At 45.9% G+C, this 20,579-nt stretch overlaps 1 protein-coding gene across 1 annotated transcript in view; it reads right to left on the bottom strand.

The window, feature by feature from the left end:
* LOC137526009 (serine protease 33-like) overlaps positions 1-18,302 on the bottom strand; it is a 48,880-nt gene extending 30,578 nt beyond the window's left edge. Inside the window, exons 1-3 of the mRNA XM_068247218.1 lie at positions 18,017-18,302; positions 15,174-15,357; positions 13,570-13,838 (exon numbers count right to left, since the gene is read on the bottom strand). Of these exons, the coding sequence (XP_068103319.1) occupies positions 13,570-13,838; positions 15,174-15,357; positions 18,017-18,302 (739 nt within the window). The remainder of the gene's footprint in view (positions 1-13,569; positions 13,839-15,173; positions 15,358-18,016) is intronic.
* Between the last annotated feature and the right edge of the window lie 2,277 nt (positions 18,303-20,579).

The following is a 20,579-nucleotide window of genomic DNA, read 5'->3' as shown; positions in this document are numbered from 1 at the left end:
GAAATATATATTTTTTTTCAAGATAAACTAGGCTTTCATTGTATGCTATTTGTTCCCTCGAACAATTTTGTTTTCTATGAATTTTAATGAGAAAACAAGGAAAAATTGAAAAAACACATTATTTCCTCAGTGTAACAATCGGTGTAACACAGAGAGGATCTGATTATTATTATATCACTAAGAATACAGATATATACCCGATTATTGATGATCTGCAGTATCACCGATAATCAGATATATTACTAACCTCTGGACACCTGAGAGATATGAGTGTTTGGTGCAACAGTAATACTTTGAGAACAATACCAGGACAGGTACAAGGCAGTAAGGAATACTGCTGGGGCAAGTACCTTTCTGCAGCCTGAGACTCTCCCGCAGGGAGGAGTCAGTCTGGGAGAGGGAAGGACCAGAGCGTGAGTGACACTAATAGGAGGATGTCACTGACTGATCTGTGAACTATCTCTTAACTGAGGAGATAGCTCTCAAGGTCGGACAAGCCAGGCCGGCAACACACGGACATACAAAGTACAAAGACAGGAGGCTGATTTGGTAATCCTAAGGCAAGCAGGGTTTGGCAACAGAGTATCAGATATAGCGAAGTACCAAATCAGTGGACAGAAGAGTGGTCAGGAAAGCAGAAAGTCATAACAGATAATAAACAATGCCTAGTCTTGGGTGTGAGCTCCGTAATCATCAACACCCTGGAACTAGTCTGAGGTATAACAATGATAACACAGATTCCTAATCTTTGGGTGTGAGGTCCTTGATCATCAACACCCTGGAACTAGTCTGAGGTATAACAGAATGATAACACATATTCCTAATCTTTGGGTGTGAGGTCCTTGATCATCAACACCCTGGGACTAGTCTGAAGTATAACAGAATGATAACACAGATTCCTAATCTTTGGGTGTGAGGTCCTTGATCATGAACACCCTGGGACTAGTCTGAAGTATAACAGAATGATAACACAGATTCCTAATCTTTGGGTGTGAGGTCCTTGATCATCAACACCCTGGGACTAGTCTGAAGTATAACAGAATGATAACACAGATTCCTAATCTTTGGGTGTGAGGTCCTTGATCATCAACACCCTGGGACTAGTCTGAAGTATAACAGAATGATAACACAGATTCTGACAATAAGGTCTGAGTGCTTCCATGTAGTGATCGCAACGGCAGACAACCAGTGAATGACCAGCAACCAGTATATATAGCCCAGCGCTCTCCAGCGCCTCCCCTAAGTGCTGGACCAATGGGAACTGGTACAATTGTCAGCTGACCGGCTTGGTCAGCTGACTCCCTTCTGACTGTCATAAAAGTTCTGCCTCTCAACGCGCGCGTCCTTCTGAACCTGTGTGGACTATCAGTCCCAGCCACACCAGACATGTCTTGCGTACCACCCGCCGCGCTGAACGCGGAATCTGCCGCACCGCTATCAAGGCATGCGGCGGTTTCTCCGCGTTCGGCCATACTAGCAGCTGTAGCTCGCCGCGTTGGATGCGGAAACAGCCGCCTTACTCTGAGCGCACGCGGCGGCTTTTCCGCGTTTTCTCACACTCAGTTTTACCAATTCAAGTTTAAAAATAAAAAGTGCTACTGTAAATAAAAAACACACATTTTCTTTGGCTATTCTTACCGCTTATCACAAAACTTAAATAATGTTCCTGTCACAATTTATGGTGAAGAGATTTGATTGTGAAATAATGCTACAGAGTGTATTTTTCACTATGGTAAAAATGAATCTCCTTAGCTCAGGAAACATTTATTCCCGGTAACCAATTAGTGCTGCATTAGATAGTGCCAGAAATGTGCACAGGAGCAAGCCCAATCCTGCACAGCACTGCTTCTGCTACAAGACGTATATCTACTGACTCGTGGCTTAGATGAAGTCACAGAGGACGTAGATATACTGTAATGGTGGAAAAAGTGGTTAAATATGAATGAAATATTCTTCTTCAACACTTCATTCTTTTCCTTCCAAAGCAGTTTAGCACCATTATGATTGGAGAGTCATGGAGCTCTTCCCTTTTTGGCAGAGGAAGCATTGGAGTCACATGAGGTACGACGTGGAATGCATCTCCACGACTCTTACCGGTTGTAATGGTGCTGAACTGTTTTGGAAGGCAGTATCCGGGTTTCTAAACAAGGAAACAAGGAAACCTGGATTTGAAAAACACTGCTATTAACCACTTCACACCTAGACCTATTTTCCTCTAATGCACTAGAGCAGTCTTAATGTTTTAGCTATGCCCTTAATTAATCAGCAATAACTTAATCATGACATATAAAACCTTAGTGATATATACATTGTTTTTTGTTTTTTTTCGGGACAAACTAGACTTTACTTGGGTGCGTTTTTCCCCTCAGGAATTATTTCATTTCCCATGCATTTTAAACCCCTTCCCGACCGCCTAACACCGATAGGTGTCGGGAAAGTGGCAGCCCCAGGACCTCCCAACGCGGAAAGACATCAAGAGTGGTAGGTGGAGATTAGCGGAGTTCCAACATCAGCCTGCTAGCCCGTGATCGCGGCTAGCAGCAGGCTGTCAGAAGTAAAAAAAAAAAAAGTTTTTTGGGGTACAGCGATGCAATCTTGCCCAGGGGACAGCTTAGTAAAAAAGCTGCCCCCTCGAATGGCTTACAGTGTGATCCCTTCTCATAAACTGATGCCTATGAGAGTTGATCACTAATTGGATCTCGGAAGGGGGGGTGAAAATAATAAAAAAAGCAACATTTATTTAAAAAAAAAAGAATAAAATTATTTTTTTTTAAAAAAATGTACATTACAGCAGCAATTAGATGCCACCAACAGTGTGAAAGAACACGGAAAAGCCGCCGCGTGTACTGACAGCAAGGCGGCTGATTCCGCGTCCAACGCGGCGGTCTGCACGTCTGGTAACATGGCAGAACGTGGAAAAGCCGCCGCATGTACTGACAGCAAGGCGGCTGGTTCCGCGTCCAGCGCGGCGGTTTGCACGCAGCAGCGTGCATCTGGTGTGGCTGAGTCTGTTAGTTCACACAGGTTTAGGAATACGCGCGCGCACGCTGAAAGGCAGAACTTTTATGATGGCCAAGGAGGGATCAGCTGACCAGGCCGGTCAGCTGACCTCAGAGCTGGTAACCATTGGTTGATCACTTTAGGGTGGCGCCAGAGAGCACTGCTCTATATATGGTTACTGCTGGCCACTCTCAAATTGTCTGCCGTTGCAAACACTACGTGGAAGCACTCAGACCTTAGTCAGATCCAACAGTGTGTTTGAACCAGGAGGACCTGGGAATTCACACTGAGCCAGATTACTTGTGTTATCAATCTGTTATTCTTCAGACTAGTTCCAGGGTGTAGAGACCACGGACCTCACACCCAAGACTAGGGAACTTGTGTTATCAATCTGTTATTCTTCAGACTAGTTCCAGGGTGTAGAGACCACGGACCTCACACCCAAGACTAGGGAACTTGTGTTATCATTCTGTTATACATCAGACTAGTTCCAGGGTGTAGAGACCACGGACCTCACACCCAAGACTAGGGATCTTGTGTTAGCATTCTGTTATACATCAGACTAGTTCCAGGGTGTAGAGACCACGGACCTCACACCCAAGACTAGGCATTGTTTCATATCTGTTATGACCTATTGCTTTCCTGACTATCCCTCTGCTTTCTGATTCGGTACCACGCATATCTGATATTCCGTTGCCAAACCCTGCCTGCCTTGGATACCGAATCAGCCTTCTGTCTTTGTACTTTGTCTGTGCGTGTGTTGCCGACCTGGCTTGCCCGACCTCGAGAGCTATCTCTCTCCACTAAAGAGATAGTCTCCAGATCAGTCAGTGACATCCACCTTCAGGTGTCACTCACTCTCTGGTCCTTCCTACCTTCAGCCTGACTCCACCCCTTGGAGAGTCTCAGGCTGCTGGAAGGTTTCTGTACTCTCTATACCAGTATCCCCTGTACTGCCTAGACCCACCTGCTCATCAGGTGGGTTACTCTAAGTCATCCTGTTACACCAAACACTCAATATATAAAGTAGTGGCTGGATAGTGTAATGGTTAAGGGCTCTGCCTCTGACACAGGAGACCTGGGTTCGAATCTCGGCTCTGCCTGTTCAGTAAGCCAGTACCTATTCAGTAGGAGACCTTGGGCAAGACTCCCTAACATTGCTACTGCCTATAGAGCGCGTCCTAGTGGCTGCAGCTCTGGCGCTTTGAGTCCGCCAGGAGAAAAGCGCAATATAAATGTTCTGTGTTTGTTTGTTTTGTTTGATATATATATTCAGAGGTGTCCAGAGGTTAGTAATATATCTGTATTATTGGTGATTCTGCAGATCATCCATAATCAGGTATAGATCTGTATTCTTGGTGATACTGCAGATCACCAATATTCAGATTCTCTCTGTGAGCTGACACCGATCGTTACAAACAGAAAGCAAGAAAAGGAAGGCAAGATTCATTTGTGTGCTAAGTTGTATGGTCGTGCAACACACTGTTAAAGCTGCAGTGTGCTGAATTGTAAAAAATAGCCTGGTCAGTAGGGGGGGTGTGAGCGTGTGGTCTTGAACTGGTTGAAGGGAACTAAGCTCATTTTCTTTCACTGGAATTTCTCCTGCCATAGAAACTGCCATGCTCCCCCCTCCCCTTCCCACAGTCATTATTTATACAAGTCAGAGATGCTATCTTGACACATTGACACACACAATCTCTTTGAAGAAACTGTCCTAATTACCCACCTTCCTCTCTTGATGAAAAGGTATTGTTCACTTCTTGGTAATGACTACAATAAAACAATTAGCTTCCTGAAATCTCTGGCAGGTCTGCTGAAGTAGGCTAATAAAACTACTTTGAATGTTAAATTAAAGGTAAAATGGAAGTTTATTTTAATAATGTTAGCATGCATTTTTCTTGTGCTATAAATAGTGCTTGGTTTACTTTACAGTGGGAAAAGAAAAAAAAAAAAAAAAAATACAGCTTCTCAGTTTCCACCAATTATTTTAAAATTAAAAACAAACCCTAATTATAATTGGCTATTTATACAATTTATTATAAAACTTACATTTTGTTGTTTGTACAATTGGTGAAGATATTTATTTTTTAAAGTAGGATTGCCACTAGAGATGGCCCGAATGGTTCGCCGGCGAACGGTTCCAGGTGAACTTTGGGTGGTTCGCATTCGCATGCGAACGCGAACTTTCCCGGAAGTTCGGTTCGCCCCCATAGTGCACCATTAGGGTCAACATTGACCCTCTACATCACAGTCAGCAGGCCCGTTGTAGCCAATCAGGCTACACTATATCCTGGAGCCACTCCCCCCCCCCCCTTATATAAGGCAGGCAATGCCGGCCATTATAGTTGTTCGTGTCCCTGTAGTCATTAGTGAAGGGAAAGCTGCTGGTAGACTCTCATAGGGAAAGATTAGTTAGGCTCTTGTAAGCTTGTTAGCTTGCTCCTGGCTGATTGTTATTCCTAAAATAGCACCCCACAACAGCTCTTTTGAAAGCTAATCTTGTTCTTGTGTTTTTTTTGTTTTTTTTTTACCTTCCTCCCTCTGATTTTGTCTTCCAGGGATTTGTAGGCTGTCAAAAGCAAGCTCACATACATTGGCCAGGAATTGAACACAGATCAACTGCTTGGAAGGCAGCTATGCTCACCACTAAACCACCATTGGCCAGGAATCTAACCCAGCTCAACTAACATTACAGGCTGAAGCCAGCCATTTCACTCATCTTTTCAACTACAAGAAAGGCCCAGGAGTAGTCTTAGCTACATACACAGTCTCTGTGGCACAATCAGTTAGCACATTTGGCTGTTAACCGAAAGGTTGGTGGTTCAGGCCCACCCAGGGACGGCCTTGCCTTTTGTGTTGTCCGAAGAGAACCCCAGATAGCCATTTAGCAGCAATTACATACACAATGTCTGTGGCACAATTGGTTAGTGCATTTGGGCTGTTAACTGAAAGTTTAGTGGTTCAAGCCCACCCAGGGACGGCCTTGTGTTTTGTGAAGGGAACTAATGTGCCCTTCTTAAACTTGGAGATTGTATATAAATGTAAATGTAAGCAGACTGCAGAGTGGCGCAGCGGTAGTGTGCTGGGCCCATAACCCAGAGGTTGATGGGTTTAAACCATCCTCTGCTAGGCATGATTTCATTTTTGCACCTTGCTTTATTGCATGGGCAAAATGGTTTCCATAGCTCTGTAAGAGAAAGTGTAATAAGGGCCCCTGCCGTAACATAGATATTACGGTAGCTAAGACTACCCCTGGGCCTTTCTTGTAGTTGAAGAGATGAGTGAAATGGCTGGCTTCAGCCTGTAATGTTAGTTGACCTAGATTTGATTCCTGGCCAATGGTAGTATAGTGGTGAGCATAGCTGCCTTCCAAGCAGTTGACCTGGTTCGATTCCTGGCCAATGTATGTGAGCTTGCTTTTAAAAGCCAAATCCCTGGAAGACAATATGAGAGAGAGAGAGAGAGAGAGAGAGAGAGAGAGAGAGAGAGAGAGAGAGAGAGAGAGAGAGAGAGAGAGAGAGAGAGAGAGAGAGAGAGAGAGAGAGAGAGAGAGAGAGGGAGAGAGAGAGAGAGAGAGAGAGAGAGAGAGAGAGAGAGAGAGAGAGAGAGAGAGAGAAGAGAGAGAGAGAGAGAGAGAGAGAGAGAGATGGAAGAATTACACTCCCTGATTGATGTATACACATGCAGTAGTTTAGGCCTGCAATTTAGCATTGAATGTGATTTCTGCCCTTAAAACGCTGCTTTGCGTCAAATCCAGATTTTTCCCCGGGACTTTAGGCATCTATCCCACTCATCCATGCCCCCCTCCAAGTGTTAGACCCCTTGAAACATCTTTTCCATCACTTTTGTGGCCAGCATAATTTTTTCTAGTTTTCAAAGTTTGCCTCCCCATTGAAGTCTATGGAGGTTTGCGAACGTTCGCAAGTTAGTCGCGAACCTAAAATCGGAGGTTCGGGCCATCCCTAATTGTCACCATAAAAATCAAATTCCAACAGCAACTGCTCTGAGAGTATTAGGTGATAAAGAGGCTAATCCTGCATTCAAAACTTTCAAAACCTTTTCTGCTGTTATGATTTGGAGTTATCACATACTTAAGGAGGGCTGGCCTTTTAGTAGTTGTGCCAAACAGTTGCATGCTGGGGGTTCTTTTTTATCTATAAATATAAAATCGTGTGTGTGTGTGTGTGTGTGTGTGTGTGTGTGTGTGTGTGTGTGTGTGTGTGTGTGTGTGTGTGTGTGTGTGGTGTGTGTGTGTGTGTGTGTGTGTGTGTGTGTGTGTGTGTGTGTGTGTGTGTGTGTGTGTGTGTGTGTGTGTGTGTGTGTGTGTGTGTGTGTGTGTGTGTGTGTGCGTGTGTGTGCGTGTGTGTGGCGATCATTTGAAAACGGCTTGACCGATTTGAACAAAACTTGGTATGCAGATCCCTTACTACCTGGGATGATAGGTTCTGGGGTGATAGGTTCTGGGGTGATAGGTTCTGGGGGTCCCCCCCCCCCCCCCTCGTGGGCAGAGCTACAAACAGAACATCAGATTTCACCCATTCAAGTCAATGGAAAAAATTTAAAAGGCTGCCATTCTCACAGTAATCAAGCCAGAGTCCCCACACTTGGCACAGTTGGTCACTTGGTGACTGAGGTTACAAATCCAGGAAAAGTGGGCGGAGCATAAAACAGCCAATCAAATTTCAGCCATTCATTTTAAATGGGAAAATGTAAACTGCACTGTTAATCGCAGGGCTCTCAAACTTGGCACAGTTGGTCACTGGGTGAATGAAATTTAGATTCAAGAGAGTGGGTGGAGCCTACCACAGCCAATCAAAATCCACCTATTGATTTTCAAGGGGAATATTTAAACTGCTGCCATTCTTACACTGTTAATGGCAGAGGCTTCAAACTTGCTACAGTCGGTCATTGGGTGACTGGGGTTCAAATTCACTAAAGGGGCGGGGCCACGAACAGCCAATCAGATTTCCTTGGTGGATAAACTGCTTCCATTCACACATTTTTGATGCCAGGAACCTGAAAGCTCACAAACTTGGTCATTGAGAGACTGTGTGTCAAGGTTACAAAAAGTGGGTGGAGCCAAAAACAAATTTCACTGGTGAAATATAAACTGCAGCCATTCTTACACCGTTAATGGCAGGGTTCTCAAACTTTGCACAGTTGGTCACTGGGTGAATGAGATTAAGATTGTGGAAGGTGGGTGGAGCCTACAACAGCCAATACAAATTCACCTTTTAAATTTTCAAAAGGAACATTTAAGCTGCTACCATTCTTATACTGTTAATAGCAGATGCCTCAAACCTGGTACAATTGGTCACTGGGTGACTGGGGTTCAAATTCAGAAAGGGGGCAGAGCCACAAATAACCAGATTTGTTTATTTTTCAATGGGAAAATACAAAGTATTGATACCAAGGACCCCAAAGCTGATAAACTTGATAATTGAGTGACTGTATGTCAAGGTTAGAAAAAGTGGGCGGTGCCAACAACTAAATTTTTAACATGGCAGGGTTCCCAAACTTTACACAATTGGCCACTGGGTGACTGGGATGAATATTTAGAAATGTGGGTGGAGCCTACAACAGCTAATTAAAAGTCACCTATTGATTTTCAAAGGGAATATTCACATTGCTACCATTCTTACACTGTTAAAGCAGAGGCCTCAAACTTGATACAGTAATTCATTGGGTGACTGGGGTCTAAATTCACTAAAGGGGGTGGAGCAACAAACAGCCAATCTGATTTGTTAGATTTCAGCCATCCTGTTATTGGCAGGGTTCTCAGACTGAGTGGGTAGGTGACACAGTTGGTCACTGGATGACTGGGACTAATATTCAGGAAAGTGGGTGGAGCCTACAGCAGCCAATCAAAATTCACCTTTTGATTTTCAAGGGGAATAGTTACATTGCTGCCATTCTTACACATCTTAATGGCAGAAGCCTAACATCTGCTACAGTCAGTCACCGGAGACTGGGGTTTAAATTCTGAAGGGAGCTGTGAAGGATTGCGGAATAGCCGCCGCATGCTCGGACGGCGTGGCGGCTAGTTCCGCGTCCAGCCGGCGGTTTACGTGCGGCGACATGTGTCTGATGTGATACAGCCTTCCTGTGCACATAGGCTGAGGAATACACGCGCGTGGAGAGACAGAAGCTTTAAGGGAAACAGAGAGGGATCAGCTGACTCCCTTGGTCAGCTGATCCCAGGATGTATGTGGATTGGCTGGAGGGGCTGGGGCGGCGCTGATCAGTGCTACACTATATAACCACTCGCCTCTCAGTCTCATGTTGTCTGCCGTTGCAAATGCTTTACGTGTTAAGCACACAGACCTCAGTCAGATCCTACAGTGTGTTAGAACCAGGAGCCCTGGGAATTCACACTGAGCTAGATTACTCTCGCATACTATGCCAATGCTATGTTATGCTATAGACTAGTTCCAGGGTGTTGTGACTACGGACCTCACACCCAAGCTTAGGAACCTGTGTCAATGCTATGTTATGCTATAGACTAGTTCCAGGGTGTTGTGACTATGGACCCTCACAGCCAAGCCTAGGAAACTGTGTCAATGCTATGTTATGTTATAGACTAGTTCCAGGGTGTTGTGACTACGGACCACACACCAAAGCCTAGGATACTATGTCAATACTATGTTATGTTACAGGCTAGTTCCAGGGTGTGGTGACTACGGACTGCGCACCCAAGACTAGCATTGTGTACTTGTATTTTCGTTACCCCAGTTCCAGGGTGTAGAGAGCTAGGATCTCACACCCAGTTAGGGCAAGACTGTTCTCCTTAGCAGCAGGGCTTCCTGCAACCTAGCCTAGGTCCCTCTCCTAGGGAGCTTAGGCTACAGGGATTCCCCCACAGTCTGGGGTGAATTCCCTTCATTACTACCTCCAGCTCCTCTGGTGGTTCTTACTCAAAGTGGTACTGTTACATCATACTCACATATCTCAGGTGTCCAGAGGTTAGACATACCTGGATTATTGTGATGCTGCAGATCATCCATATTCTGGTGTATATCTGTATTACTGGTGATGCTTCAGATCACCAATAATCGGATTCTCTCTGCGTGTTGACACCATTCTTTACAGGAGCGGGCCAAAAACAGCCAATCAGATTTGTTTAATTTGAATGGTAAAATGCAACTTATTGATGCCAAGGACCCCAAAGCTCATAAATTGGTCATTGAGTGACTATATCAAGATTACAAATAGTGGGCGGAGCCAAAAACAACTAACTTTTTAATGGGAAAATGTAAACTGCAGCTATTCTTACACTGTTATTGGCAGGGTTCTCAAACTTTGCACAGTTGGTCACTGGGTGACTAGGATTAATATTCAGAAAAGTAGGTGGTGACTGTGTGTCCAGGTTACGAACAGTGGGCGGAGCCAAAAACAAATTTCACTGGGAAAAATGTAAACTGCAGCCATTCTTACACTGTTTATGGCTGTTTATTCCCAAACTTTGCCCAGATTAATATTCAGGGAAGTGGGTGGAGCCTATAATAGCCAATCAAAATTCACCTGTTGATTTTCAAGGGGAATATTGAAACTGCAGTCATTCTTACACTGTTAATGGCAGAGGCCTCAAACCTGCTACAGTCGGTCGTTAAGTGTCTGGGGTTCAAATTCAGCAAAGGGGTGGAGCCACAAACAGCCAGATTTCTTTGCTGGATAAACTGCTTCCAGTCACACAATTTTAATGCCAGGAACCCAAAAGCTTACAAACTTGGGTCATTGAGTGACTGTGTGTCAAGGTTACAAAAACTGGGTGGAGTCAAAAACAATGCAGCCTTTCTTCACTGTTAATGGCAGGGTTCTCAAACTTTGCACAGCTGGTTACTGGGTGTCAGGGTTTAATATTCAGAAAGGTGGGTGGAGCCTAAAAATGCCATAAAAAAATCACATGTCACTTTTCAAGGAGAATATTAAAATTGCTGCCATTCTTGCACTGTTAATGGCACAAGCCTCAAACCTGGTACAGTTGGTAATTGGGTCACTGGGTTCAAATTCAGAAAAGGAGACAGCCACAAACAGTGAATCAGATTTGTTTCATTTCATGGGAAAATACAAATTATTGATGCCAAGGACCCGAAAGCCCACAAACTTGGTCATTGATTGACTGTGTGTCCAGGTTACAAACAGTGGGCGGAGCCAAAAACAAATTTCACTGGGAAAATGTAAACTGCAGCCATTCTTACACTGTTTATGGCTGTTTATTCCCAAACTTTGCCCAGATTAATATTCAGGGAAGTGGGGTGGAGCCTATAATAGCCATCAAAATTCACCTGTTGATTTTCAAGTGGACTATTTAAATTGCTGCCATTTTTACACTGTTAATAGCAGAGGCCTCAAACCTGCTACAGTTGGTCATTGGGTGACTGGGGTTCAAATGATGGAGAGAGGGTGAAGCCGCAAATAGCCAATCTGATTTGTTTAATTTCTAATGGAATATACAAATTATTGATGCCAAGGACCCCACAGCTCACAAACTTAGTCATTGAGTGTTTGTGCGTTAGGGTTAGAAAGTGGGCGGAGCCAACACCAGTGAAATAAATACTCGGGCAACGCCGGGTCATCAGTGGGTGGAGACAAATACAAATTTCACTTTGAAAATGTAAACTGCAGCCATTCTTACTCTGTTAATGGCAGGGATCTTAAACTTTGCACAGTTGGTCACTGGGTGACTGGATTAATATTCAGAAAAGTGGTGGAGCCTACAAAAGTGAATCAAGCTTCACCTATTGCTTTTCAAGGGGAATATTTAATTGCTGCCATTTTTGCACTGTTAATGGCACAGGCCTGAAACCTGGTACAGTTGGTTATTGGGTGACTGGGGTTCAAATCAGAAAAGGGGGTGGAGCTACAAACAGCCAATCCAGATTTTTTTCATTTCAATGCAAATTATTGATACCAAAGCTCACAACTTGGTGATTGAGTAATTGTGTGTTAGGCCGGTTACACATTAAAAGCGTGCAGGAGAACGTCTCCTGCACGCGTTGCGGCGTGTCGTCGGGAATCTGCGGTGCCGACGCTGAGTCGCGGCAGTAGTAGTTAATTAATCCGAAGGGGAAAACGCCGATTCCCGACGATAAAATGCGCCTGGGTGCGTCGTACCGCAAAGCATCGAAACGCAGCGTTGGATGTGAAAGGTAAAATGAAAGTCTATGGACTTTCCTTTTACCTTGGTTAACGCAAAGTATAGACTTTGCGTTTAAAAACGCCAAAAAAGGGGCTCTGGTGTGACAGAGCCCTTAGGGTTAGAAAAAGTATGCGGAGCCAACACCAGCCAAATACATACCCGGGGCAACGCCGGGCAATCAGCTAGTCTATAGTATATTCCTCCTCTTCCATTTATTTCCCTCCTAGCTGCCTATCTGAAACACCATCCCCTGCTCACTGGTGTTTACAAGCAAGGCTGAGGGGACTCAGCGATTGGAGGAGAAAAGAAAAAAGTAAAGGGCAGAAATGACATCAGGATTTAGCCTAAACTGTGGGCAAAAGATATGGTTCCCACCAGGAACAGAATTCTCTTAATTTACTATATAACATTCACTGAAATCAAAACATGGACAGTACAATACATGTGTTATGTAAGTAGTTCAAGTATTTATCTACTTATGTGTGTTTTTTCCTGGCATAGTATGGCTAATCCTACTGCTTTAAATGAAGGTTTGTTTTTCTACATTCTGTTGCTTGTTTTTTTTTCCTCCTAGTACTGCAATGTGAATCAAAACATGTCTAAAGACGTGCTCTGTCACCCATGTGGCCAGGAGTGTTCTGCGCCTGTGCAATACTACTGTGCAGGCACAAATGCTCCCAGCCGCAGGAGCCCGACAGGGGCACAAGCGCTACAGAGCGCAACTGCCTAATTTACCGGGCCTTGCTGCAGGAAATGGGTAGGGTAGACCGGTAGGGTAGGTAGATGGTGAGGGAGCCGACAGTGTGCATGGGGCTGGAGGAAGCCCCAGGTAAGTATATGCTGCAGCTCTTAAAGTGTACCAGAGCTCTCAACTAAAAGATTGAAAGAACATACATGGGACTTCCTCCAGCCCCACCCGCCTGTATCGCCCCCATGCCACCGTCCTCTGCTGTGTGCAGCTACGGTACCTGGTCCCCTCACTGGCCATCATTCGGCTCCAGGCTGGCGTAAGAGAAGGGCACCCTCTGCGTATCTCTCCAGCAACTATGGAGAGATATGTAAAGAGCGCACTTCTCCTGTGTAGACTGTCTCCGACTGACGGAAGGGCGGGGACCCGGTACCAGAGCTGAGGACATCGGAGGATGGCGACATGGGAGCGATCCTGGAGGAAGTCCCAGGTATGTATAAATATTTTTAGTTATGAGAGCTCTGGTACACTTTAATGTCTCATGTACACTTTAAGAACTGAAAGAAATATGCGCACAGGCATCAGTTGCCAGATTAATGTCCACCATTTTTCTTAAAGTGTCCTTCTTTAGTGTGGGCTTGAAGTGAATCTATAAAAATTATGAGTCACTGCTCCCCCCGCCCCCCATCACAATCTGCCTCTCACCCACCATGTGGCATTAATCACATTTTTATGAGCTTACCTCCGGAGGACGTCGTACCCCAGCCAGTTACCCAGCAATCCAGACCACTAGGGAAGGTGACGGAGGAGGAAGGCAGGCAGATAGGCATGATGTAGTCAGTATAGTTCACAGGGCTGGACAACTGTGCCAAAGCAATGTCCCCAACTTCTCCCGTACTGGTATATTGAGAGTTCACGATACTATGTATTAAAGTTCTAGTAACTGTGTGAGGACTCGCCACATCCAGCTGGTACAGGCCTAGATAAACTCTGTAATATGCCGTAGAACGCCTTCAGAAAGAAAAAAACACCATAACATATATTACTGAGTGAGAAGCCATTTTTTTCTGACAGAGAACTTCAGTACAATTTCCAAGCATAAAGACTTGTATTTGAGTACCAGTACCTGAGGAAGCTTTAGGGCCCGCTCTCACTTGGCCAATTAGCAGGTGATTCCTGCTAATCGCCTAAGCGCTAGCACTTTAAAAAAACAAACCTTGTGGCAGTGATCTCACTGCCGTGATTGCCGCCGATCGTGGGTGATTCACGGTCAGCGGCAATCGCTAAATGCATTGCTTGCAGAATTTTGCTGAAATTCTGGAGTGATCGATATACAGTGCTTAAAGGGGCGCTATGGCGAATTACTGTTTAAATTAATGCAGCATAAAATTAAGCCAGCATCCAAAAGAAGCTGCAATAAAAAAGCTTTAGTGAAAAAAAAGTAAACAGAGCTGCTTGCTCCGTCACTTTAGCTTTCAGTATCCCCTCATTTGCATCCTAAGCGTCGGACTAAACAGACCAGTACATTACTTATGGGGAACATCTGGTATGACGGTTTATTTTTTTCATAACTAACTTCCCTGTCATATGGTTGTTTTGGTTTCTCCGCACTCACGAGCCTAGCCGCCCGCTACAAACAGTTGTAAAGCTGCGTTTCCTCACAGCGTAGACTGAAGCTATGAAGGACCCCTGCACTCTGACAGGCAATAAATAAGCCACCTGACACAGAGGGGGGACGGATAGACAGCCGAGATAAGGTGGCTGATTTATTGCCTGTCAGAGTGCAGGGGTCCTTCATAGCTTCAGGCTAGGCTCGTGAGTGCGGAGAAACCAAAACAACCAGATGACAGGGAAGTTAGATCTGAAAAAAACAAACAGTCATACCAGATGTTCCCCATAAGTAATGTACTGGTCTGTTTAGTCCGACGCTTAGGATGCAAATGAGGGGATACTGAAAGCTAAAGTGACGGAGCAAGCAGCTCTGTTTATTTTTTCTGAAACTAAAGCTTTTTTATTGCAGCTTCTTTTGGATGCTGGCTTAATTTTATGCTGCATTAATTTAAACAGTAATTAGCCATAGCGCCCCTTTAAAAAGCAAATTGGGAATCACAAGAGTGTACAGTAATTTTACCATGCTAATCGCAGTGAAATCATTCGCATTTTGCGTTTACAAGTGTGATTGGGCCCTTAAAGTGTACCTGTATGTCTTCTAGAATAGCATTTTTGTGGGTGCATACTAGTCATGTGAATGAAGTCTCATGCATGCCCACAAGAAGGGCTTATTTTTTGATAAACTCAGGTTGTACGCCAGGTAATCTTTAAAGCAAGGCAATACAGGATACTCACCCCTGGAAACAGTGCGCTGCACTCATTATCCACTGGGGGGCGATCAGAGATCCTCCGCATAAGAACCTCCCATTGTAGTACAGAACGATTTGCCATGGCCACGCCCCATCTACAGCATCTGTCCCGCCCACTATGCGGCTGGAGACTACTGGAGATCCACACATAGAGGAGAGAGCGAGAGGGACTGCAGAGAGAAAAGGAACAATGAGTCCATAAACCAATCAATCTGCCAATAAGGGTGAATTAAGCTAAGTACACATTTTCAATTATAATTGTTCAATCACTGACCAATTCTACCACCTCCATGTAGTATGAGGGCTAGCAGATTTTGAATACTAAAGCTGGGTACATACGGGATAAAAGTCTTTGAAAAATGGAAGTCCAAAGATAGTCTGCAGATAATCTTTGTTATAAAGTTCACAAAAGACCTCCAAACATAGTAACAAAAGATATTTCTCTCTCAATCTTTCAGATCATCCTGGTGGACCTGATCTGCAGATGATGTTTCATTAAACAAGGTATGTATGAGATCTGCAGATATTTAGCACATGCAAAGTACTTAGCACCGTAGTTAGCATGTGCAAAGCTTTTAGGCGTGATAACTGAGTTATCACGCTTTTGGGAATCAAGCCCAATGAAAGCATTTTGCAGGAACTGATTTTTTTCTTTTCCATGTGTGCAGCATCTTTATGGTGCCCATACAGGGTACAACTTTTTCTTTCTTTTTTTTTATTAGGTAATTTTGTTTGATTTCGTTTGTTTTCGAGGTACCATACACAAACGTTCAATTTGTCAAAAATTCGGGATTAAATGATTGAATATAAAAAAAAAAGAAAATACATTTTTTGCTTTTACTCATTGCATAATTGTGTTCCTTTCATATAGTTTATAGGGCATTCCTCAAGCCAAATTGTTTTTTTTTTTGTTTTTGTTTTAATACTCTAATTCCCTATAAACTAAACAAGCCTCGCCTACAGCTTTTCCAGAGTGCCCTGGCACTGTAGCTAGAGATGCTTGTGAACCGCTCGCCAGCAAATCTCTACGGGCCGCTACTACTTCCGGGTCGCTATGACCCGTAGTAGTACGGCTGCGCTGGGCCGGCGGTGCACGCCTTTGATCGTGCGCCTGTTGCCGGACACTCTCTGCGCATGAGCATGACGTCACTCATGATGTCACGCACATGTGCAGAAAGTGCCCGGCAACAGGCGCGCGATGAAGGACTTGCACCGCCGGCACAGCGCAGCCGTACTACTCCGGGTCATAGGTCACCCGGAAGTAGTATGGGGGGAGGGGTTCACTGGCGAAAGGTTCCCAAACCGTTCGCCGACATCACTAACTGTAGCAAGGGCTTATGGGAGCTCAGTCTGGGCAGGAGGAGTAGGAGGTTACTAGCCAGAGATTTCAGAGGGGAGGAGGGAGGAGGAGAGGGGAGTGAATTTACACACAGGCAAGCTGATAGCATCTCCATTCCTCAGCCTGTGACAATCAGAATCAGAATCGTTTATTTCGCCATGCATGACTGGGTCATGCCCGGAATTGGGCTTGGCATACAGGGCTGAAAAACCACAATACACAATATAAGGGTAATACAAACACAATACAATACAGATACAATTCCAAACACAATTACGCCACTGCAATACAACGTTTTACCCTTACTCTGCAATTCATCATCATCAGAAATGAGTTTGCATTGTCAACCCCAGGTTTTCTACATATTGCGTAAAGTGCATCAATACAATCGGGTTCTGTCAAAACATGTATATTAAATCTAACACGCGCTCCAAAGTTGTATCTCAATTTCCTTTTATTTTTAATCACTTTTGTTTCAAATTTCCACAAAAACCAATAAAATAATCAGGCAACCTAGTACTAAAATCCAGATTGTTCATACCCATTCATTCATACACATTCATAAATAGAAGGGCCCTTCTACCTCAACCCTGCTCATTCGTGTGTACACAATGGGAAAAATGCTTGCGAGGGAAGACTATCAGCATGTGTAGGGAGTTTGTGAAGAGAGTTCAGAGAGTTGACAGCAGAGGGGAAGAAGCTGTTTCTGTGCCTTGAGGTTCTGGTGGCAATGGACCTGAACCTCCGGCCGGAACGGAGTCGGCTGAAAAAGCGGTAGCCTGGATGAGAGGGATCGTTGGTGATCCTCAGTGCTCTGGAACGCAGTCTGGAATTGTAGAGGAGGTCCAGAGGGGGGAGTGGTTTCCCGATTATCCTCTGCGCTGATCTTATCACCGTCTGTAGTTTGTGTCTGTCACTGGTGGAAGAACCAGCGTACCAGACCAGGATGGAGGAGCAGAGTATGGATTTGATTGTGGCAGAATAGAAACTAGTCAGGAGGTTCTGGGATGTACCAAACTTCTTCAGCCTCTGCTGGGCCTTTTTTTTTGTGTGGATGTGGTGTTGGATTTCCAGGTTAAGTCCTTGGAGATGGTTGTGCCCAAGAGCGGTGCACAGGGGACTATTTAAACTTCTGAGCCGTCGATGCAGATTGAGGGGAAGGGGGGGGGGGGGGGCTTGGGCGCATTTCCTAAAGTCAACAACCACCTCAACGGTTTTTGCGATTTTGAGGACCAGGCCATTTTCCCTGCACCAGTGGCAAATTCTCTCAACCTGGTGGTGGTACTGCTCTTCATTTTTGGTAATGAGGCCCACTATGGTGGTGTCGTCAGCGAACTTGATAACTTTGACAGAGTCTGACGTGGATCTGCAGTTGTTCGTCTACAGGGAGAATAAAAAAGGCGAAAGTACACATCCCTGAGGGGCCCCCGTGTTGGTGATCCTTGGTTTTGAGAGGATAGCGCCTAGTTTAACGGCCTGGGATCTGTTACTGAGGAAGTCCGTGATCCACAGGCGCAGGGTAGGATGGACCTCTAGCGTGGCAAGGTTCTTCTGAAGTATTTGGGGACTGACAGTGTTGAACGCCGAACTAAAGTCAAGTAGGCGGATCCTGGCGTATGAGTCCGGTTTGTCTAAGTGGTTGTTGATAAGCTCCAGGTAGATGTTTATGGCGTTGTCTGTGGACCTGTTTGTTCTGTAAGCAAACTGGAATGGGTCTATCAGTGTTTCCGTGGAAGCTTTTAGGAGGGGCAAGACCGCTGTTTCAAAGGTTTTCATGATGACAGAAGTAAGAGCCACGAGCCTGAAATTATTGAGGTCAGATACGCCCTGTTTTTTTTGGGACAGGGATGATGGTTGACCTCTTGAAACACACTGAAACCTGGAGCGATTTGGTGAAGATGGAGGAAAGAACAGGAGTGAGCTGCTGTGCACATGATTTCAGACAGGATAGCGACACTCCGTCTGGGCCTGGGGCTTTGCGGAACGTTTATGCGCAGCAGGTGCCGCAAAACATCGTCCTCGTTCACCTCCAGAGGTGGTAGATTTGGATACCAGATATCTGAGGCAGAGGAGGGGGCAGGTGGCTCTGGCAGTGCCGCCTGGTTCTCAAATCTGCAGTAGAAGTCGCTGAGTCACTCAGCAAGCTCAGTGCTGGGAGTTGCGTGCTGAGGGGGGGTTTGTAGTTAGTGGCAGCCTTAAAGAGAGACTGAAGTGAGTCTAATAGCATGTTATTACTGTAAAGCACCATACATAGTACTAAATCGCCATTATCCCGCGGCAAAACGAGGGGTCTTTACCCCCAAATCCCTTCTGTAAACTCGGGGGAGCACTTCCTGAAGAGGCAGAGCTTAGCCCTGGAGCTCTGCCTCTCAGCGCGTCAATCCCCGCTGATCGCCGCTTCTCCCCCGCCCCTCTCAATCTGCCTTCACAGAGAGGGAGCGGGGAGAGGCGGAGATCCGCACGGTGATTGACGCACATGGAGGCAGAGCTGCAGCTCATAGCTCTGCCTCCATGATAAGCAAAATCCACGACCAAGAAAGTCGTGGATTTTGCAGAGGGGATTTGGGGGGGGTAAAGACCAGGGGCGTCACTAGCCCTATTTTGGGGGGGGGGCACGTGCCCCCAATCTGTCCTGGGGTGCCACGGATCTCTTCCCCAGCCGCCACCCCCTCTGTTGGCGGCTCCCTCCAGCTGCCGCCACGTCACTTAGACCTCGATCAGGCGGCGAGCCGGCGACCAATTGTGCGGGCGCTAGGACCCAGCGCCCGCACTGATATGCGGAAGTGACATCACTTCTGCATATAGAGCGGGTGCGTCCGGCGCCCGCTCGTACTGGTCGGGTCGCCGCTGACCCTGAGGTCTGAGTGACACACACTGTCTGCAAGGTAAGGGGGGAGCGGCGGCGGCTAGAGGGGGGCCTCCCTGTCACTCACTCACTCCCTAAAGGGGCTCCCTGTCACTCACTCACTCCCTAAAGGGGCTCCCTGGCACTCACTCACTACCTAAAGGGGCTCCCTGGCACTCACTCACTACCTAAAGGGACTCCCTGTCACTCACTCACTCCCTAAAGGGGCTCCCTGGCACTCACTCACTACCTAAAGGGGCTCCCTGGCACTCACTCACTGCCTAATGGGGCTCCCTGTCACTTACTCACTTCCTAAAGGGGCTCCCTGTGACTCACTCACTACCTAAAAGGACTCCCTGTCACTCACTCACTCCCTAATGGGGCTCCCTGTCACTCACTCACTACCTAAAGGGGCTCCCTGTCACTCACTCACTATCTAAAGGGACTCCCTGTCACTCACTCACTACCTAATGGGGCTCCCTGGCACTCACTCACTACCTAAAGGGGCTCCCTGGCACTCACTCACTGCCTAAAGGGGCTCCCTGGCACTCACTCACTACCTAAAGGGCCTCCCTGTCACTCACTCACTGCCTAAAGGGGCTCCCTGGCACTCACTCACTGCCTAAAGGGGCTCCCTGGCACTCACTCACTGCCTGTAGGGGCTCCCTGGCACTCACTCACTGCCTGAAGGGGCTCCCTGGCACTCACTCACTGCCTGAAGGGGCTCCCTGGCACTCACTCACTGCCTAAAGGGGCTCCCTGGCACTCACTCACTACCTAAAGGGGCTCCATGTTACTCACTATCGGGGTCCCTGTCACTCACTGCCTAACTGGAGGCGCCTGTCACTCACTAGCTAACCTGGGGGTCCCTGTCACTCACTACCTAACTTGGAGGGCTACCATATTAAGGGGGCATTCTGCCTATTTATGTGAAATGCTGTCTATTTATGTGCCTCATGACTGTTAAATTTGTCTTGTTGGGAGCCTTATGATTTGTTGGAGGCCTCATGATTGCTGAATTTGTCTTGTTGGGGGCCTCATGATTTGTTGGGGGCCTCATGATTGCTGAATTTGTCTTGTTGGGGGTCACATGATTGCTAACTGCGAGACTATGGGAAAAGCTGAATCCTTATCATATGAGACAATAGCATTAAACCTACTTTTTTAGCTTTTTAAAACAGAAAATAAAACTGGGAGGTTTTAAAAAA

The sequence above is a fragment of the Hyperolius riggenbachi genome, chromosome 7 (assembly GCF_040937935.1).
Source record: "Hyperolius riggenbachi isolate aHypRig1 chromosome 7, aHypRig1.pri, whole genome shotgun sequence".
In the NCBI taxonomy this organism is placed as follows: Eukaryota; Metazoa; Chordata; class Amphibia; order Anura; family Hyperoliidae; genus Hyperolius; species Hyperolius riggenbachi.
Note: the sequence above shows the minus strand (reverse complement) of the source record. Positions and strands in the feature narration are given on the sequence as shown.